The sequence below is a fragment of the Phaseolus vulgaris genome, chromosome 2, assembly GCF_000499845.2.
Source record: "Phaseolus vulgaris cultivar G19833 chromosome 2, P. vulgaris v2.0, whole genome shotgun sequence".
In the NCBI taxonomy this organism is placed as follows: Eukaryota; Viridiplantae; Streptophyta; class Magnoliopsida; order Fabales; family Fabaceae; genus Phaseolus; species Phaseolus vulgaris.
Window position 1 is genome coordinate 43,351,458 of NC_023758.2, and position 23,905 is coordinate 43,375,362.

At 34.7% G+C, this 23,905-nt stretch overlaps 1 protein-coding gene across 1 annotated transcript; it reads left to right on the plus strand.

Moving 5' to 3' along the window:
• The first annotated feature begins 15,450 nt into the window (after positions 1 to 15,450).
• Positions 15,451 to 19,924, plus strand: LOC137812382 (inositol-3-phosphate synthase). Its single transcript, XM_068614333.1, has 10 exons — positions 15,451 to 15,790; positions 15,877 to 15,945; positions 16,064 to 16,199; positions 17,931 to 18,178; positions 18,285 to 18,511; positions 18,602 to 18,717; positions 18,911 to 19,087; positions 19,166 to 19,354; positions 19,442 to 19,504; positions 19,586 to 19,924. The coding sequence occupies exons 1-10, from the start codon at positions 15,603 to 15,605 to the stop codon at positions 19,703 to 19,705; spliced, it is 1,533 nt and encodes a 510-aa protein (XP_068470434.1). The 5' UTR covers positions 15,451 to 15,602; the 3' UTR covers positions 19,706 to 19,924.
• The last annotated feature ends 3,981 nt before the right edge of the window (positions 19,925 to 23,905 follow it).

Sequence of the window (23,905 nt, forward strand, 5' to 3'; positions counted from 1 at the left end):
TATCTTCAGGTTAACGCTCAAACTTCCTACAACATCCTGCTCGGTCGTCCGTCCATCAACAGATTAAAAGCCATTGTTTCCACCCCACACTTAGCCATGAAATTCCCTTTGGCAAATAACGACATCGCAACAATCCATGTCGATCAAAAAACCGCTAGAGAATGTTATGTCGCAAGTTTGAAAAGTGAGCCAACTCGACGGCTCTACACGACCAATCTGGACGACCGACTTCCGCAAAAAAGAGGACGATCCCCGATCCGACATTCCGGACGACGCATGTCCCGGCGACAAATGATAGCCCTTGTTGATCTCGACCCTCGTATGGACGATCCCCGTATGGAGGCAGGAGAAGACTTGCATCTGTTCCCACTTCGCGACGATCGCCACGCTACACATATCGGCACTTCACTGAAGCCGAACGACCGAATGGCCATCGGCACGACACTTGTCAAAAATGCCGATCTGTTCGCATGGACAGCCGCTGACATGCCTGGCGTAGACCCACAGGTCATCACTCACCGATTATCACTGTATAAAGAGGCTAGGCCAATAGCTCAAAAGAAAAGACATCTAGGCGAGGAACGACGCCAAGCCGCACGTGACGAAGCCGATAAATTGTTACAAGCTGGATTCATTCGGAAAGCCCATTACACCACATGGCTAGCCAACGTGGTTATGGTAAAGAAAGCAAACGGAAAATGGCGAATGTGCGTTGACTACACCGACCTCAATAAGGCATGCCCAAAAGACTCTTACCCTCTGCCTACCATTGATCGTCTCATTGATGGGGCGGCCGGACATCACATCCTCAGCTTCCTTGATGCCTACTCAGGTTATAATCAAATCCAAATGCACCCGGCTGACCGAAAGAAGACAGCCTTCATGACTGATTCCGATAATTTCTACTATGAAGTTATGCCCTTCGGACTCAAAAATGCCGGGGCCACTTATCAAAGACTAATGGACCATGTATTCCATGACATGATCGACAGGAATGTTGAAGTCTATGTCGATGACATTGTTGTCAAGTCTGACTCATGTAAGCAACATATTGCTGACCTAAAAGAAGTTTTTCAAGCCCTCTGCCAGCACCAGATGCGACTCAATCCAGACAAGTGTGTGTTTGGCGTCGAGGGGGGGAAGTTCTTAGGTTTTATGCTTACCCATAAAGGCATAGAAGCTAACCCTGAGAAATGTAAAGCTATTTCCGAAATGAGAAGCCCCAACTCCATTCAAGAAATTCATAGACTCATCGGCCGGCTCACCACCCTATCCAGATTTGTTCCTAAACTTGCAGAACGAACGAGACCCATCGTCCGATTATTGAAAAAAGCATCTCGCTTTGAGTGGTCGGCCGAATGCGAGGAAATTTTCCTCCAATTGAAAACTTTTCTATCTTCCCCGCCGGTCATCCAGAAACCGGACGCCCGAGAGCCCATTATAGTCTACCTCGCCGTTTCACACGAAGTCGTTAGTTCAGTCTTAGTGCAAGAAATTAATTATGAAGAACGGTCAGTTTATTTCGTTAGTTGCGCCTCCATGGCGCCGAAATCCGATACCAAACGATCGAAAAGGTGGCTATGACTCTCATCATTACCGCCCGACGAATGCGTATGTATTTTCAAAATCATCGTATTATTGTTCGAACAAATTACCCCATTGTAAAGATTCTCACTAAACCAGATTTAGCCGGACGAATGATCAGATGGACGATAGAACTATCCGAATTCCATATTCAGTACCAACCACGAGGAGCCATCAAGTCGCAAGCTCTTGCTGATTTCGCGGCTGAACTCACTCCTTCCTCAGCCGAGACTGAACACTAATCGTGGATCTTATACGTGGACGACTCCTCCAACGAAAGGTCGTGCGGCGCTGAAGTCGTTTTGGAAGGCCCCAACGAGATTGTCATCGAGCAAGCCCTCAAATTCGACTTCAAAACTTCAAACAATCAGGCCGAATATGAAGCCATTTTAGCCGGTCTACGCCTCGCTCAAGAATTGGAAATCACAAAGTTAATTTGTAAGTGATTCAAGGCTAGTCATCGGTCAGCTTAATGACGAATATGAAGTCCGAGAAAGCTTTCTACAGCGATACTATCACTTAGTCAAACAGTTGATGAGCGCCTTTTCTGAAATTTCCATGCAACACGTTCGACGCGATCACAATACTCGCGCGGACGCCTTGTCCCGGTTGGCAACCACGAAGTGTAAGGGAATGCATAGGTCAGTCATCCATGTTACGCTTGCACGCCCAAGCATCGACCTACAGGAATGCCTAACGACCAACGCAAAATCTATATGGATTACCCCAATTAAGCAATATTTACTCGACGACACATGTAATCCTCTCGGTGAAAAAACCATGAAGTTGCAGGCCGCCCGTTTCCTCTTAATTGGCGACGACCTTTACCGTCGAGGTTATACCCGACCACTCCTCAAATGTTTGACACCCGACCAAGCTTCCTATGTCGTCCGAGAATTGCACAAAGGAATTTGCGGAACTCACTCCGGCGCGCGAACAATGGCTGCCAAAGTATTCCAGGCCGGATACTACTGGCCGACCGTCCAAGGTGACTGCACCAATTTCGTCCAAAAATGCCTTAAATGCCAAGAGTTTGACACTTTGTCCCACCAAAAACCTGAAGAACTCCATTTTATATTATCACCGTGGTCGTTCGTCCAATGGGGTATGGACATCATTGGCCCTTTCGCCCCCGGTAAAGGCCAATGTAAATTCTTGCTGGTCGGCACTGACTACTTTACCAAGTGGATTGAAACTGAACCTCTAACCGCGATCACCGCTCGCAATGTCCAAAATTTCGTATGGAAAAATATTGTTTGTCGTTTCGGCCTCCCACAGATCATCATCACCGATAACGGTCGACAGTTTACCGACCGGACGTTAGCTGAATTTTACGAGAAACTCCACATCAAACACATCGCCAGTTCCGTCGAACACCCACAAACAAACGGCCAAGCAGAAGCCGCCAACAAGGTCATTCTTAACGAGCTGAAGAAACGTCTTGGCCCAGCCAAGGGTAACTGGGCTGAAGAACTCCTAGAAGTCTTGTGGGCATATCGCTGTACCCCTCAGACGACCACACAAGAAACGCCGTACAGCCTAACATACGGCACTGAAGCCATGATCCCCGTCGAAATTGGAGAACCTTCCCTCCGCCGACAAACCCTTGATCTTGACCTAAACAAGGAAAGTCTCTCTGTTGGCCTAGATCTTATCAACGAACTTCGAGACAAATGTAGAATTCGTGAGGAAGCATGCAAAATCAGAGCAGCCAGGCGGTACAACTCCAAAGTTAAACCAAGACAGTTCCACAAAGGTGACTTAGTGTGGCGAATGCGAGGTGACGCCCGGAAGGAAGGCGACAAGTTTTCTAGCAATTGGGAAGGACCATTCCGCATAGCAGACACGGTAGGCGGCGAAGCCTATTATTAAGAACATTTATCTGGAAAGAACATACCGAGAACGTGAGATGCCACGCATCTCAAATTTTATTACAGTTGAATTAATACAAGTGCATTCTTTCCTCGTTCGGTCGGTTTTTCCCTAAGAAGGGTTTACGACCGAGAAGGTTTTAACGAGGCACTATAAACCACACCTATTTTTTCTCTCCCAAACTATGCCTCGTTCGGCACCAGAATTATCACATTATTACTAACGTAATCAGAATTAATTATGTCTCGTTCGACATCCGAATTATATTATTTCAACATAACCAGAATTCCTTATGCCTCGTTCGACATCCGAATTATTATTTAACGTAATTAATTATGCCTCGTTCGGCACCAGAATCATCACATTATTACTAACGTAATCATAATTAATTATGCCTCGTTCGGCATCCGAATTATATTACTTCAACATACCAGAATTCCTTATGCCTCGTTCGGCATCCGAATTATCACATTATTACTTTAACGTAATTAATTATGCCCCGTTCGGCATCTGAAATATCACATTTACTTATGCCTCGATCGGCATCCGAACTATCACATTCTAACGTAATCAGAATTAATTACGCCTCATTCGGCATCCGACTTATCATTATTCAACGTAATTAATTATGCCTCGTTCGCCATTCGAATTACCATTATTACTTAACGTAATTATGCCTTTTTCGGCGTCCGAATCATCATATTGCTTTAACATTATAGATCGCCATACCAACCAAACATTGTTCAGAAATCATCGCTCGTTCGTCCTACGAACTATACATACATACCCATAAATATTACAAATATCCAAGATACAAGTTTATATTGCCCACATGCCAGGTCCAGCAAACATATCATTGAATATTGTTCATCAATTCTTCAAACGAGGCGTTCGGTTGTGGCCCAGCAGTCTCTGCCTCGGCTTCTTCGTTCGAATTGTCAATGGGGTTGGTCGGCACCAGCTCTCCGTCAACCACCATTTTCTCTATATCGTACCGGTCGTCGTCCACCGGTATTCCATGTAAACAAGCCACCTGTTGAAGACCCAGCCGGAAGTACTCCTCACTTATGCGAAGCATAAAGTCTTGGCATTTTGTCACTTCAGCTTTGAGGGCCTCCTCCCGGTCGGCCCCCATCCTTCAATTGCAACTCAAGGCCCCTTTTCTGCTCTTCACACGCCCTTACGGCCGCCCGCTCCTCCTCCAGTTGGCCTTTCAGCTTCTCGACCATCCCGGCCGACGCCTTTGAAGCTTGGTTTGCTTCAGTCACTTCCTTCTTCAAGCGAGGAACGGTGACGGTCGTAACTCTCTCGAGTTCCTCGATCACCGTTCGGCTCGCCACGAGCGCCCGACTTTGCAGTTCTAAAGTCTCCACCATCAACTTTGTTGTAGGGATGGTGGAGAGCACTTCATTCTCCTCGGCCATCAACTCTGTTTGCAGGTGGGAAGCAATCTCCAAACCGGCCGTCAATAAAGAAGGCTCACCAACCGTTCGGGATGGCCCGGTCGACCTTCTTGATTCCCCTTAGGGGGTCGCCCCCTTTTCTTTGTTGCGGCCGCAGCTGTGGTCCCCGCAGCAGGCACCACGGTAGTCGGTCGGGCGGCCAACGCCCCACTTGTCTCAAGTGAACCCCTCTGTCGGTTCCTCTATTGGCGCAAATTGTTCATGTACTCGTTCAAGGATGTGTCCGTCCGTGTTAGGATTTCTGCAAAACACACAAGAATTAAACACTATTAATGAAGTTATTCAATCACAAAAAATTTGCAATCACATACCAATAAAATCCGCCCAGGGATCGGACGACGCATATAAGGCAATTATTTCCCTTGTTGGCAATTTATGCGGGAGCTGGTCGAATATCGCCATTACAGCCTTACCCAGCACCGACACGGCCGGACGGAAATTAGAGTTAAGGGCAACGGGATTCTGCATCCAATGAAATGGGAACCTCGTTCCACCCTCAGCAGAATAAAAATACTCCCGACCGTCCGGTTCCACGAATATCTTAAAATACCTCTCTTTGAAGTTCTTGTAAGAGGTGGTAAACGCCGCGAATCGCACACTCCCCGGGCGGCTCACCAAGGAAACCCAACTTACTGGACTAACCGGATATGTACTATAATCAAACAAAAACACTTCCGCCATGGGTGTCAACTCAAAAAGTTGACACACCATTCGGAAGGCTTGTAAACACGCCCATGAATTTGGGTGAAGTTGCGTCGGAGCTAAGTTAAGGATTCGTAGCACGTCCATGGTAAAATCATCGAACGACAAGGTCACTCTCAAATCAGTAAATAAAGTTGTATACACAGAAGAAATCTATCGACGCATTCTCCCTCCCATGGCAAACCCGGTCGGTATACCCACATATTTCGGCTATTAAAATATCTGAGGGTAAACCAAACTGCACAAACGGCGCCCTCGCTATCACCTTATCTAGGTCGTTCGGTTTTCTAAAAATCGTAGGAAAGTTCCTAACGCTAATGTCCACCCAGTCATATGTTGGACCCCTAGACCCACTTGTACTCTCACCACTCCCGGACGAAGAGTCCTCACTCCCAGATGACTCTATATTCACTATCCTATTTGACGAATGTTGAGACGACATAACTAACCTCAACGCGCAGAAACACACAGCCGGTCGGCAACACACGTTCACAATATAGACTCGGCACTCGGAGCGACTCGGATGCCGGATTCACAAAAACACGCAATTCACCCAAATGCGAACGCTATTTATAGCATTCCTCCTCTTCCCTCAACCGTTGGATGCACATTCATCCTACGGCCTCAGCCAGTCGGAAGTCGAACCGCCACTCGATCTCCACCGTCAGATCGATCTTTGTCCCATCCGACCAAAAGCAAACGTCTCGTCATTCCGTTACATTAAATGCCTGACACCTCGAAATGCACAACAATCATTACAAATCTTCGGCTTTTATTCACCTTGAGCCTGGGGGGCAAGTGTACCGGTAGACACCGGACGGACATGGCCGACCGACCGAATGTAAAATAAATGCAAGTGCATTTATGTAACAAGCCAAAGTAGTTAAGATACACCCCCGAAAAATAAGGAGAACGCGCTTAGAGAATATATGTTCTCCGGGTATTCCGGAGCACGACTGGCAAGACCTATCCATAACCACCCTGAGCCCAAGGGATAGAAAGCCCATTAGGCAATCCTATAAATACTGTGCTCAAGCCAGAGAAAGGTACGTTTTCATTCACTGACTAAATCACACTTAGAATCTCATACTTACTTGAGCGTCGGAGTGCCTTCGCAGGTACCCTCCCCCGCCCGACCGAAGGAGACACCAAGAAGGAGCGACCGACCAAAGGAGAAGAAGATCGACACGTCAGCAGTTATACTACGTCAACCGACCATGCCTGGGCCCCATCTCTCCACTCAGGTACAATTGGCGCTCACCGTGGGGCCGAAGATGCTCCTTCGCCCCTCAACTAAGGGGACAAACTCCCCTTAGACCTCGACTGCGGGGCTTGTTCCCGTATGCCAATACAGTCCCACATCGCTCAGAAATCGAGGCCAAGGGCAGTTTATATACTCCCTCCTCCCTTCACCCTTCGAGGCGCCTTTTAAGGACAAAACCGTGACGAAGCACCGACCTCCAAAGCGGTCAATACCTCGAATGCGGTGATTGACCCTAGTGATGTTGTCCAACGACTTGAGGTCGGAACACTAAATAAAAGTCAATATAATCATACAACATATATAAAAAAACTTAATGTTCAAATGCATCAATGAATAAAGCATATGGAAGTAAAGAGTAGATAGATATTAATTTTGTTGTTTCTATAATCCATTATGCAAATCAGGTAATTGATTGTCTACAATAGAGAAAATGCGTAAACAATACTGGAGAAAACATGTGAAATGAGTTTCAAGCTTGTTATTATTATAGAATAAGATTCAAATAAGTGAGTTTCACAACAAAATAATAATTAGAACCTGTAAAAACTAAACATAAAACAACAATTTGTTTGGTATTAGTTACGAGATTAGTGACATCACAGTAAAAAATGATTAATGACTTACTGGTTGAATACATATCACATTAATTTTTCTTTAATAAATAGATAATAATTTATAAATATTAAATACATTCTCAATTATATTAATTATATTCAATATTATCAAAATTCAAATAAAACTAACAAAATTAAAATTTTATATTAAAACTTTATATGAAGACCGTTGTTTTTCTCATTACACTAAAAATAAAACATATAAGTATTTATTATTGTGAATCGATTAGTGTTATAAAAGTTAATAAATTTATTTTTTGTTCGACATAATATGTGATGTCATTGAAGACATTTGATGTCGGAGCATTATAGATGTAACTAGTTTTTTTTTCTGTAATAGCATTCAATTATTGATGGTAAGTTTTCACCAAAAGAAAAGTATTATTTGTTTTTTTTATCATTAAGAAAAAAATAAAATAAATTATTTGTAAGACATGACAGCTTTTATGCAATGAACAATAATTATGACTTGTATAATTTAGAGTTGTTATTATATAAATCAATAATGAATGAATTATCGTTTATAATAGAATTAAAATAATTTTACAATGTTTGTGACGTCGATTTCATGTTTTTTCTATTCTCTGAAATTGGACTTGTAGTCATCTAGTGTTTTTAACAACGACACTAACGTGAGAGGTTAAAAAACTAGTGAGATGGTTTGCATAACATTTTAAAGGTAAAGAAAGGTAAACAAATCTATAAAATTTATATTAAATGCTGATATATTCCTTTATTATTATAAATATAAAATAAATAAATTTTATAACAATATATTAAAAACTATATTTAAAATAACATTTAATTAGTTGGAATATAACAACTTTACACTCCATAAATATTAATAATATCAAAGCATTTCAAAATATATTTAAACATTTATCACATAAGAAAAACTAAACATTATTTTCAAACAAAACAATTTTATGTTCAAATTCAATTATCTTAAAATCCATGTTCAAATTTAATCTATTGTTTACTTTTTAATTCTACAATCAAACAATATACAATTATGCTAAATTTTTAGGCCAATTTCAATAAAGTTCTCACTTTATTTTTTACTTATAAAATACAAGAATGATAACTTCTCTTATGTGAAAAAATTTCAAGTTATAAGAGACACCTATAGTCACTAAATAATTCTAAAGTTATAGAGAATTGAACTATATAATCAACACATAATATAAATTTCAATGTAAGGCTAAATAAAAGGAGATATTCAATTTAATTAATTGACCAAACTAAAATATTTGTGATGAATAAGAAAAGAAGAACAAATATCTTTAAACCAAAAGACACTTATGGGTGTGTAATAAAGGATATTTTAGATAATATTGTGATTTCAAGAATCATATCATTAATGTTGTGTTTATTTCTATGTATGAGGAGGGAGGAGGGTGCAGAAGGAGGGAGGAGGTAGTTCTTGTGTTTATTTCAGGAGTTTTGAGAGTGGGGGAGTGGATGAAGAAGAGGATGAGAATATTTTTTCAATCTTCTTACAAATGAAGGAATTAGTGTTGGTTCTATGTAGGATTATTGCATTTTATCCAAATAACCTTGTGCATCCATTTTATTATAATATACAATATACAAAATTAAATATTACGTAAATTTATTTATCAATTTAAAAAATATTTAATTATATTATTAATAACAACAAATAATTATAAATAATGAAATCAATAAAATAAAATTATAATATCAACAACACAACACATATATAGTTATATAAAATAACAAATATATATAATAATAAATATTATGTTTATAATTTTTAATATATTTAATAAATTTATTTTAATTTAGCACAATTTTTTTATTGAAAAATACAAGTAATTATAGATATTATATATTATAAAAGTTTAATTAATTCAAACCTACACACACAAAAAACATCATAATTCATTATTCAAAAGATTTTAATAATAAGGATAAATTTGTAAACTTACATTTTATATCTTAAAAATAATATTTAAATTCCTTCCAACTATCACACTTTACCCACAAATTTCAATAAATCATCCTCACAAATCCACCGTGAGAGAATTCTAATTTTTTTTAAAGGTATAAAATGTTATTTTACAAATTTACCCTTGCCTATTAAAAAAATTTAATAATGAAATGAGTTATTTTTGTTTAAAAATAAAGAACTTTCACATATTCATAAATTTAAAAATTATAATAAAAAATAAATATATATTAAATGTAAAAGGTATAATTTAAAAATTATAATCAGGAAAAAATATGTATTCAATAAATAAAATAAAAATAAAACTTCACGTAATTTATTAAAATATTAAATATGTACTATAAAATTGAAAAAAAAATAAGATATTATATAAATAAAAAAAATTATTTTTTAATATTAAAAACCATGTAGTAATGAAAAATAAAAAATACTACAGCAACAAAAGTATAATGTAATTAACAATAGAAAAGAATGTCATAACAAATTATTATCAAATAAGTTATAACTCATAAACATAATAATAATACACAAAAATATATTAATATAAAAAAATAACAAATTAAATAAAAACAGAACATCAAGTAATTTTTTAAAATATTAAACATATACTATAAAATTGAGAAATAAATCACATCTTATATAAATAAATAAAAAATACTATTTTTTAATATTAAAAAACCTTACAGTAATGAAAAGTAAAAAATACTACAATCAGTAGAATAAAATAAATGAAAGTAAATTCGAAAATAACACATGTTGGCCTGACTTTTCTTTTACATCTCTTCATTTTACAGAGAGAGTATATTTACTCTTAGATGGATATCCTCTCATTCTCTTCTTCCCAAAACCCTAAATTCGACAGATATCATCTCACTTCTTTTGTAAACCGTATATCCACCTAAACAAACAAGTCCTAAGTATAAGAAGCCTAAAATTCTCTTATTTTATTTTATTGATAGTCTAAATAACATATTAGGAAAATTTTGTATTACATGTTGATAATGTTTGTATAAAGAATTATCTTCGTGTCATAGAGTTGAGGTTTGCAAAGAAGAAAAACTTAAAATGACTCATGTGTTTGTCTTATTGGAACATGGAAAATGCTTTGAAAAATATCAAGTTGAAAAATAATACTATTTCCTTAAAATGTGTAATTCAATATTCCTATTACTGTGATAATTTATTGCAACTTTAGATTGATGTGATTGATAGGTGAAATTATACATATTATTGTGTAATTATTTATAAATTATTAGTTCACCTTGTATATATTGTTATGATCGTGCTTATGCAATAAGAAGATGGTAAAAAAGATAAAGCTATGAATAATGTTTTATTTGTACTGATAATGTCTTTCACTAAAATTTATTTTTAAAGTCTCGAATTATATATATACACATATATATAAATAAGTGGAAATTTGAATTTATTTAAATTCACACACTTTTTTATATTTTAATTTTAATCCCTCATAATATAATTTGATAATTAATATTTATCTTTTCTCATTATTAGATTAAAAATATTTTCTCTCTTGATGTGACTTGCTTATCTATATAAGTTTTCTTATGATAAAAACATATACATTGAAAATTGAAACATTTACGTATTTGAAAAGTAACAAATTATTTTAAGTTTTGTAATATATATTTGTGCCTGTCGGGATTTATTTTTCGAGTTTTTTTATTTCTGTTTTTTCCATTAGGAATTTTAAAAAAGATAATAAAATCAATTTATAGACCTATTTTTTTTAAATAAATTATTCAATTTGAAAGTCAACAATCATTATCTTTTTAAAATAAAATCATTTATAACTATATTACAATTATCTTCATTTTTTTCATATCAGTATTGTTGTTGGTTGTTGCTAACACTGATGTTCTATTTGAGAGGGAAAATAAATAAAAAAAGTGGAAGGTGAAAGAAAAGAAAAAGAATAGATAAAAACAACAAAAAGAAGTTATATTAATAAGCAGAAGAAAAATATTTTTTTGTTAATAATTTTAAAAAATACTATTATTATTCTTAATTTATTATTATTATTATTATTATTATTATTCCCCCACTTATTCCAAACTAAGTATATCTATTATCAATATATAGGGAAATGAACGGTGTATTGGTCAAGGCGAATTTGACTAACCATCCTCAATGAAAATAGAGAGAACTGAAATTTTAGCTTTTGCAATGACGAAATATTTTTTTTTTCATAATTAATAATAAATTGTAAACTAAAAGAAAAATCTATTTTAGCGTGAGGGCTATAAAAAAAATCAATAGAAAAGGTGAAGTTTACTCAAGTTGGGCACAAAAATAAATTTTAAATATTGTGTTTACAATGAAGACTTTTAACTCACACTAAAAATTATTAAAATAATAATTATAAGTTAACGTTTAGAATGAGAACACAAAGTAGATGCAATAAAAAAATAAGTTGTAGAATGATACTGGATCAAGAATGAGGACACAAAGTTGATGCAAATTAATACTTTACTAAATTTAGTGTAGGTCTAGGCGACACTAATATTTGTTTCCGAGATAGTATTCCTAATGACGACAATTTACTCACATTTTTTTTTCTCAAGTAGTGTCCCTAATGGCGACACTAAATTTAATTATCGTTGGAGATCCCACATTAACTAGATATTACGACATTTCATAGTATATGAGTGAGTGTAAACCTTAACTTATAATTTGATATTATGAGTTTGAGTTAGACTTAAAAGTCCACTTCTTAATATGATATTCGAGTGTGACAGTCTCCACATGAAGAGGGGTTATTGTTCGATATCTCACATAGACATTAAGACCATTTCATAGTATATAAGTGAGTGCAAAGACTTAAAATTCACTTCTTAATAATTATTTAATTTTATAATCATTTTAGTGTCCTCCAAATCTACGCTATAGTTAAATAATATATTTTTCTTTATGTAGCCTTAACCAACACTACCTTAAAAATTTGTATCCCATTGTAGGTTGTATCTAATGCATAGCCACCACCAAAACATTAACTTCCATTTCTATTGAGACAATAGATTATCGATATAGATCGAAGATTTAATGTAGTTAGTTTACATTTTTGGGTTACTGCACCAAAAATTAAAATAAAGACAAGATAAATAATCTTAAAAAATAGAAACATTGTTTTTAAATTCTTAATTATAATGACTATTCAATTTACTTCTCGATCTAATAGTTTTATTGAGGGTCAACTAATGAGTTGAAATTTATAAAGTTGAAAGGTTAGTTTTAATTGAAAAACAAATTTACAAACAACCATCATTCTAAACACTTTTTATGCTATTTATTTATTGTTAGGTTCGACAACTTTTTACTTTTTGTATACATCACCAAGTTGCCTTTTAACGTCCAACATTCAATATCGAAGTGTTTGGTAGAAGATTCCTTCTAAGTTTTAAGGAATCTTAGGTTCCATCATAAAATTATTATGCTTGTATAAATATTTTAAAATACTTTTAAAACCATTTACATGAATTGCATTCTAATTAAGTTTATCACTAGTGTTCTATAGAATGATTTTTTTTATTGATATAGATGGATTCAATTTTTTAAAAGTATTTAAAGAGATTCAAATCAGATTATAAGTTGCTTCAGATTGAATAAATTGAATTTAAATATACCAAAAAAAAAAATTGTTTTGAAAAAAAGAATGAGAAAGGGGTTAAACATTTAAGTTTATAGAAACCCTGCCTATTCTGTAAATCGTAAATGGTATCTGTGCCATAGTTTATATAAGTTTTTTTAATATTTTATTATTGTGTAAAATAATTTATATATTAAATACGACTAAATATTTTTAATAATTATTTTTATTAATATCATGTACAATTCAGATTTTTACTTTCTTTATTTATTGTTATATTTGTATTAGATTTTTTCACAAAATAATTAATATAGAATTAAAAAATCTTAATTACTCTATTGATTTCTTGTTTCATTTTTTTAAAATTGTGCAAGGCTGTGTAGGCTTCTAGTTATGTACAACAGATCAAACATATAACTAGCAATGCTTAAATGGGACTATCCAAAATGGAATTAGCCAACCCACATTCTCATCATTAAAGAAAAACAAAAATATAGATTTTTTTTTTATAAATTAACACATAGATATATTAACTAAATAATAAAAACTATAATACATATAACATCTAAAAGCCTGTGTGTGTGAACTAATTTAAGACTGAAAAACAAATTTAATTGAATATTTAAGACTTGTATTGGATTTATTAATTTAGACTAGTTTAGATATTATTTAGTTTTGACATTATGTTTTAAGTAAGAATGAAAATTAAGGGAGGTGTTATAAATATATAAAAAGAAAAACAGATGGGCTCATAAAAGAAAACAATAGCTGAGCTTTATTATGAGAGGGTGCCAATAAGATAATCTTTCTTTCTCTTCCATATCTGTGTGTATCTATATTGTTAATGAATTCTACTTAAATAGTACAAGAATTTGTAATTTTTTAAAGTGGTTGATTATGGATTTTTTTAAATATTAATTTATTGAGTTATGGTTTGTGTTTCGCTTGTTGTACTATTTGATCCGTACTTTCTGTTGTTTCTTTCTTCCTCTCTCCAACACAAGAAATGAGTGTAAGTTTAGACGACATTAATATTTGTTTCTCAGATAATGTTTTCAATTACGACAATTTACTCACATTTTGTTGTCTCACGTAGTGTTTCTAATGGCAACGTTAAGTTTAATTATTGTTAGAGATCTCACATCAACTAGATATTAAGACATTCCATATTTATTAAAATTATTTATGAAAATATATATGTTTGTTAATAAAAACTAAACTCGAAAAAGTATATTTAATAATTTTACATGAAAAATGTTACTTATTAATTAAAAAATTAACACATCTAATAAAAAATTTAAGCTCTTTAAACTAAATAATTTTATAATACTCATTAAAAAGGTAATTACAATTATTAAAGTATCATCAGAAGAACATATAAAGTTAAAAATATTTATCCCTAAATAAAATTTAAGAGGCAATGAAAGAAATAATAATAATGTAACACCCTTATGTTTATTTCAGAAGGGTATTTAATGAAGTAACTATTATTAGACATTTCTTATCTTAGACAAAAAAAAATTCAAAAATATATTTAATTGAATTATATGCAAGGCTTATTAATTTTAAATAGCAAGCTATATATAAAACTTTCTTAATAATAAAGAATATTATTTTTTTTAACATTTTTTTCTGTATTGAAATTTTAAATTATAAAACCACGTAAATATTTGTAGTTTTATTTATTCATAGTGTTAAATAGCTTCATTAAAATTTGTTAAAAAATCAGTATTAAAAAAATAAAATAAACAAAAATCTGTGAGAAATTACAATGAATAATATTAACAACATTAAATATTCCTCTTTTAACTGGATATTTTTAATTTATCAATCATTACCTCATGTTAATGCTGAACATAAATAATATTACAAAATGAAAAGTCTCATTCAAAATTTTTAAAACATTAAAAAAATATGTTATTTAATTTACTTTTCATAAAATATGAGAAATTACTAAAGAAGAAAAATGTAGTCATTTGTAGACGAAAAAAATCCAGTTAAAAAATTAAAAATGATCAACCAATATTAGATACTGAAATGATTGCTCCAATATTTTATACAAACATCATACTTATTAAAAAAAAACTCGTTAACATTCAGTATCGAATTTTAGGATAATAATGTGCCAATTAATTAGTTCACTGATAATTCCATTGTATATCTTGTTTAAATAGTTGCTATAAAATTGAATAATTTAATCACAGTGATCAAATATTGAATTCATAATATTTATATATAAAAGGACAACATACAAAAGATTGACACTGACAGACTGTAACTGTGTTTTAACCAGAAATTGTAGAAAAAAATATTGTAAAGTTGTAAAATAATAATGCACATAATATTTTGACAATTATTGTAAGAGTGTAGATCTCACAACCACTCATCTTGTGACATGTGAAGTAGCATACAATAGCGGTTCCTCTATATATTGAGGTTATGTGCTACGTGAAAGTGCACACACAACCACCCATCATCTTCTTCTTCCCAACAGAGTTTTTCTTTCTACCTTCGGAAAGCAAGAAAAATGTTCATAGAGAGTTTCAAGGTTGAGAGTCCCAACGTGAAGTACACAGAGAGTGAGATTGAGTCTGTGTACAACTATGAAACCACTGAACTTGTTCATGAGAACAAGAATGGCACTTATCAGTGGGTTGTGAAGCCCAAAACTGTGAAATATGAATTTAAAACCAACACTCGTGTTCCTAAACTAGGGTTAGTTCTGGCGTTTTCCCTTTTCCCTAGCTTTTGAATTATTTTGATTGTTTCGTTGTTGATGTGGTTTCTTTGATGTGTGTCAGGGTAATGCTTGTGGGGTGGGGTGGAAACAATGGCTCAACCCTCACCGGCGGTGTAATTGCTAACAGAGAGTTAGTTTCATCTTCCTAACCATTGCTTTTTTGAAACTGTTTTTGTTGTTATGATTATTATTATTTGTGGCTATGGTGATGATTATGGTGACCAATGAGAGGACGTTGTGGTTCTCAGGGGTATTTCATGGGCAACTAAGGACAAGATTGAAAAGGCCAATTACTTTGGGTCCCTGACCCAAGCATCAGCTATCAGAGTAGGATCTTTCCAAGGAGAGGAAATATATGCTCCATTCAAGAGCTTGCTTCCAATGGTACACTTCCATCTCTCTTGGTCTTTTCTTCACTCTTTTTCTGTGCTATTAACTCACTTTTTCTTCACTACAAAAAATAACACTCCTCAACTAAACTATATTAATTATTATAAGTACTTTTATTATTTTAAATTAAATCAAAATTTGTTTTAGACTTATTAAAATAAAAATATATATAGGTTATATTTGTTTATTTTTAATTGAGTTTGTATTAAAAAAATATAAATAGTTGATTGGGTTTGTATTAAAAAAAATCTTTTAGTTGAGTATACACAATATTTTTTATTTTTCTGTGAATATTTTATTGTTCAATTTTTATTTTCAACGAAATAATATAATATTTTTTTTTCTTTTTATCTCATTCATCAATCAACTCTTTTTCTCTTTTTTTTTTTCAAAATCTCTAATCAAACTCTCAACTAGTTTATACTCTATCTAAGAGCAAGTTAGAAGAGTTTGAAGAAGAAAAAAACGACTTAATATGCAAATTGAAAATGAAAAGACGAAGTCATATAATCCTAATAATCAGGGATAATCCCCATAATTAGAGATAACAATACAGACCAATTTATGAGAGAAAATATAAGTGTCAGATAGTTCTTTGACCCACCTAAGTCTTCTCTCCATAACTTGCATCCCATGTGAGTCAATGACAAGGTGGAACAGATTAACAGCATAACAAGTAACAGAAAATTCAACAATAATTTTTTTTTCATCCATAAAAGATTTAACGTAAATTGTCAATGTTAAACAAAAATGTAAAATATTAAAACAAAATTATTGTTACTGTATGTAGTTTTCTTTAAAAAAAAATTGGAGACAGATCCATATACGAACCAACCATTATACAAGCCATACCAATACAATTAATTTGTAATTCTTATATGAGACAACCTATTCCAGTTCAATTTTTTTTACCAAATACGAGAGGGCTAAAAACAACCCGATCAGCTTGCATTATCATTTTTATGAATAATGGAGAAATCAAATAACCCCTAAACCTAAATAATTTGTTGTTATTTTTAAAAATAATCATTAAAATTGACATAAATTACCTGCATAAAAACAAAAACAATTTATGATATTACACTAAAGTTTTGTTGTCAAAATATTATTAAGTTTTTATTAGAAATTATCTGAATTTCTTTTCTTTATCCTGCCCCACTTATTTTATTTATTTTCCTTTGTCCCGTGAGTTCAATTGTCTCAGAAATGCGTTTTTATCAAGGAAAAAGTGAGCAAGGCCCACAAGGTACTGGGCCACCGGGGACAAAAACGAAGATTGGAGATGAACATTATGAATTTTTTTATAATAAAAATAAGTATTAAATAGGGTGCATATATTTGGAAACATAAAGTATTTAATATTATTCTATTTAATAATTAAATTTATAATTTTATTAAACTATCGATATTGTAAATGTATTTATTTTTATTATATCAAAAAAAATATTTAGAGTTGTTTCTAATTATTTGAGAATACAATATTAACTCATAATTTTTTTAAATGTTAAAGAGAATATATATTTATTTATAGTTGAATAGATTAAATAAATACAATGTACAACACAGTATAAAGATGTGGGCGATGAGGTGAGTCGCACTCCACAAGGGTGGAAACATCAGTGACATGAACTCCTATAATACTAACATGTCGAAACATAAAAATTCTTAAATCAATTATACCTTTTTCTCCAACCATGCATGAATCAAGAGTTTTAATTTATGTAGGTAAACCCTGATGATATTGTGTTCGGGGGATGGGATATCAGTAACTTGAACCTGGCTGATGCCATGGCCAGGGCCAAGGTGTTTGACATCGACCTGCAGAAGCAGTTGAGGCCTTACATGGAATCCATGGTTCCACTCCCTGGAATCTATGACCCCGATTTCATTGCTGCCAACCAAGGAGACCGTGCCAACAATGTCATCAAGGGCACAAAGAAAGAACAGGTTCAACAAATCATCAAAGACATTAAGTAAGTCCAGCAACCTCAATCTAACTAACTGACTAGTTAGCACTTTGTATACTCTGTTTGAAACTCACAGAATTTGTTTCATCCACTATTTGTTATGAAAACTCAGGGAGTTTAAGGAAAAGAGCAAGGTTGACAGGGTGGTTGTCCTCTGGACAGCCAACACAGAGAGGTACAGCAATGTAGCTGTGGGATTAAACGACACCGAGGAAAACCTCTTGGCTTCCTTGGACAGGAACGAGGCTGAGATTTCCCCTTCCACCTTGTTTGCCATTGCTTGTGTCATGGAAAATGTTCCCTTCATCAATGGAAGCCCTCAGAACACCTTTGTTCCAGGTTTCTTAAATTATGATTATTATTAAGTGGATCATTAAGTTTTATTTAAGCAAAAGTAAAATTGATGAACTTTGGTTGTGTTGTCATCAGGGCTGATTGATCTGGCTATCAGGAGGAACAGTTTGATAGGAGGAGATGACTTTAAGAGTGGTCAGACAAAAATGAAATCTGTGTTGGTGGATTTCCTTGTAGGGGCAGGCATCAAGGTACATGTTACTAATGTCGTATCACGTGGTGCTACTTTCACTGGTTTAGGACAGAGTATCGTTGTTAAATTGTTTGGTTGTATGCTTAAAATTTAATTAAAATAATGTACTTCATTATTTTTTTAAATAATTTATGTCAGCTAATAAAATGGAAGCAAATTGATGTTTTTACTGTCTTGGTGATGAGTAACAGCCAACATCAATAGTGAGTTACAACCATCTGGGAAACAATGACGGTATGAATCTTTCAGCCCCTCAAACCTTCCGCTCAAAGGAAATCTCCAAGAGCAATGTCGTTGACGACATGGTCAACAGCAACGCCATCCTCTATGAACCTGGCGAACATCCTGACCATGTTGTTGTTATTAAGGTAACTTTTGTTTCACATTTTCATACTCTCTCTAATTGGTTGTTTATCTGATTCTTTTGTTTACTTGTTATTTTGCAGTATGTGCCTTATGTTGGGGACAGCAAGAGAGCGATGGATGAGTACACTTCAGAGATATTCATGGGTGGAAAGAACACAATAGTGTTGCACAACACCTGTGAGGATTCACTGTTAGCTGCTCCTATTATCTTGGACCTGGTCCTTCTTGCTGAGCTTAGCACTAGAATCCAGTTTAAAGCTGAAGATGAGGTATGCATATTATGTCTCTTAATCTTCCAATTTCCAACTTCTGTTATTTTCAGCTTTCCAAGACTCACTGAATTATGGGTTTAACAGGGCAAGTTTCACTCATTCCACCCTGTTGCCACCATACTCAGTTACCTGACCAAGGCCCCTCTTGTAAGTTTAAATTCTATATCTATATATAATATGTAAATTTGGAAGGTCGCAAAACTAATTATTGTGGTGGCATCAATACAGGTTCCACCTGGTACCCCAGTGGTGAATGCATTATCAAAGCAGCGAGCTATGCTGGAAAACATCATGAGGGCTTGTGTTGGATTAGCTCCTGAGAACAACATGATCCTGGAGTACAAGTGAAGTAGGGAGAAGAGAGTAACAGTTTGGGATAGTGTGGTTAAATGTGCCCAAAATTGAACTTATATCCCATAGCCTCTTTTTTCTGATATATATTGCTGCTAAAAAATGTGAAATTTAAAGATCTTACGATCTCTGGGTCTATGTTCCTGCCACTTATTTGAGAGCAGGCTATCTACGCATGTAAAATAATACGAAGTTATCCAAGTGTTCTGTGCTTAATTGACGTTTCTCTTCCTTAACCTCTTTTATTTTGTGTATTTGGAAGCATTGACACAGCCTTTTTGGAACTGATAATACAATGTTAACTTTCAGGGACGCTAAGGACCACACATCACATGAACAAAAATATTCCAATAATCACCCACAGTTCCTCAAAAAAAAAAGAGTCTAATACTGTATTTTTTTCTTCACTTTAATAAAATGATTATAAAAAATTTCATTTTTTTATTTCTCCATGCCAATAAATACACACGTAAACTAATCCCTAGTTAATAGGGAAATATATTGGTATATTGTAATATTTTGGATAATATTTGTAACAATCAATATTTAGCTTATTTGTCGGAGATATTTCTCACATATTTCGGGATATGAATGTGACTCCTGAAGTGCTATTGTAACTATCGTTTATTTATTACATGACTTGAGGTGTTTTTTTACTCGATTGGTCGGTTATCAAGTTCAAGACTAACTCGTCGAGTCAGGTACCGACTGATACATCTTAAATTTTAAAAAAACACTTAAATAACAATATTTTTATTAAAAAAAATAGTCATAATGTTTTTAGATTTGATCAAAATATTATGAATTAGAACATTTGAAAATTTTATTTCGACTTGTTTTGCTTTAGTAATTCATATTAATAATTCTCATTGACACTTTTAGGAATTTGGTTGATTAAGAATAACAAATGAATCCATTTTTTCTATCGGTAATGTCTTAATTTATCTCAATTTTGATAGAATTTTTTATATTAATTATGATTATGAATAGTATTTGATTTTTTAAATTGAGTATAGTGATGAGGATAAGATAGTACATATTTATGTCATCTTCGTTAACCTTTAATTTATTAGCTAATTACAAAATATATATTAATTTTTTTTATCTTAATTTTGCAATTTTTTTTGTGTGTTTTATTTTTATTTTTTCTTTAATTATTTAACATTCTTATTACCGGACAAAATCATTATTAGACTTAATTAAACTTAATTACAGGAATATAATCACTGTTAATGAGTCTATAATTAGACTTAATTATAGGAATATAATCACTATTAATGGGTCTATAATTAGTCTTAATTACAGATGTTATGTGAGAAAAAGAATCTGTACGGTTCTAATGCTATGATTATATATATGTATCATTGTTATAGATGAAAGACAGATTGAATAAAACAGAGAATATTCTTTCATGGTATCAGAGCACAAAACTCTGATACCCGACAAACACAAAGCAAAGGCAACGGTGCACAACCATGGCAGATGCACCAGAAAAGAATAATGCCAACAAAGCAGAGCACGAAGGAGGAGGTGCTAAGAAGACCTACTCGTCATATGATCTCAACGCGAGTGACAATCCTGGAAACATAATCACGCAAGTCCAATTGCGCGGAGAAAATTACGACGAATGGGCAAGAGCAGTAAAGATCTCGCTTCGTGCCCGGAGAAAATGGGGCTTCATTGATGGAACACATATCCAACCAGAGGATGAGGCACCCGACCTTGAAGATTGGTGGACCGTGCAGTCCATGATTGTATCTTGGATTCTAAATACCATTGAACCAAGCTTACGATCCACAGTAGCATATGCTGAGACTGCACATAACTTGTGGGAAGACATTAAAGAAAGATTCTCGGTCGTGAATGGACCTAGAATTCAACAACTAAGGTCGGACTTGTCAAGATGCAAGCAGGAGGGAATGGTGGTGGCAACTTACTTTGGAAAATTGAAGGTCCTTTGGGATGAGCTTGCTAACAGTGACAAAATTCCATCTTGTACGTGTGGTGGATGCAAGTGTGAGATTGGTGCTCAGTTGGAAAAACGAAGGGAGGAGGAGAAGGTTCATCAACTCCTTATGGGGTTTGATGACGCAAGCTACGGGACAGTAAGATCAAACATTCTGGCCTCAGATCCATTGTCGTCTCTGAACCGCGTATATGCTATGTTGGTACAAGAAGAAAGAGTGAGAATGATGGCCAAATCAACGGAAGAAAGGGGGTTGGTCGTGGGTCTCGCGATGCAGGCCAACTACAAAGAAAAAGGGCGTGGAGATATGGTAGAAAAATTAATGACGTGCAGTCATTGCGGTAAAAATGGTCATGACATGAAGGGATGCTTCCAATTGATTGGATATCCCGAATGGTGGGGTGACAGACTAAAAAGTGAAGGCAAATGGAACGGTAGGGGACGCCAAGGGATGCGAAACAAAGGTAACCCGACACGTGCAAATGTGGCACACGCTAGTGGAAGCAACAGTCAAGCCAACAATGACGACAAGAAACTTGAGATGGCAGGTCTGACCAATGAACAATGGAAGGTACTGGTTGATATGATCAACAAACGAATCAGAGAAAATGTCTGGTAAGAGCATTTGGGATTTGTGGATTATTGACAGTGGGGCATCAAACCATATGACCGGGTCACTGGAAAATTTGAGTGAAAAGGAAACTATACAAAGGTGCCCCGTAGGGTTACCCGATGGTGAACGTGTTCTAGCTTGCGAACAGGGAACAGTGACTCTTGAAGAAGGACTTGAATTGAAAAATGTCCTTTATGTTCCCAAATTAAAATGCAATTTACTTTCAGTACCTCAATTGACGGATGAAGAAAATTGTGTTGTAACATTCACTGATAAATTGTGTATTATACAGGACCGCACTTCGAGGACGCTGATTGGAGCAGGTGAACAGAAAGATGGGCTTTATTGGTATCGTGGGGTACGGAAGACTCAAGCATGTCATGTCAAGATGGAAAATCAACTAGCACTTTGGCACCAAAGATTAGGACATCCGTCATTTCAGATTGTGCAAATGCTTCCTGATATAAGTGGGAAATGTACTCGTGATGAGTTGAATACAGTTTGTGAAGTTTGTGAAAAATCGAAACAAACGAGAGATAAGTTTTTCTTAAGTGCGCATCAAGCTTTGAATATTTTTGATTTAATTCATTGTGACTTATGGGGTCCTTATAAAACTCCTTCATCCTGTGGTGCTTCATATTTTTTGACAATTGTGGATGATTGTTCACGGGCAGTTTGGATCTATTTGTTGAAAGAAAAAACAGAGGTATCAGTGACTTTGAAAAAAAATTTCACACTCGTTGAGAGGCAATACAACAAATGTGTTAAAATGGTTCGCTCTGACAATGGAACCGAATTCATGTGTCTAAAACACTATTTCATTCAACAAGGTATCCTTCACCAAACTTCCTGTGTCGGGACCCCGCAACAAAATGGACGCGTCGAACGCAAGCATCGGCATATTCTGAATGTTGCTCGGTCATTACGGTTTCAAGGCAATCTTCCCATTAAATTTTGGGGGGAATGTGTTTTGACTGCAGGCTTAATCAATCTCACACCATCCTCCATTCTAAAAGGAAAAACCCCTTATGAAGTGATCCATGGATGTGTACCCAGCTACGCGCACTTACGAGTATTTTTGATAGTCGTAGCCGAAAATGTGTGTTTGTCGGGTATCCATATGGCCAAAAAGGATGGAAATTATTTGATTTGGAAAAAGAAACTTTCTTTGTCTCTCGTGATGTACATTTTTTCGAAAATAAATTTCCATATTTTGAAGCCAAAAAGATGGACACTGCACCACCATTGCAAAACCCAATTATTGCCAACTCTTTAGAAACTGGAACGGACCCACATTTTCTTCATGAAGTTGCCTCCTCAAACCTAGATGAATGCATCGTCAACCAACCCATTGCATCTCCCATCCCAGCCAAGGAGGATGCTACCCTCACAGATGACTTCGACCACACTATCAATGACTCCGATCCGTGTATAGAAGCCTCGACGCTACCCGCGGATCCACCGTCGCGTCCGACGGAGACGGCGCCGTCGGTTTCTTCACCACCGCTGACGGCCGCGGTTCCCTTGGGCGAGGGCATCGCGCGAAGCTGCCTTCCGTACGGTTACGCGATTTTGTCGCAGCCACCACGATACCGTCAAGCCCCTCTGTTCCGTCACC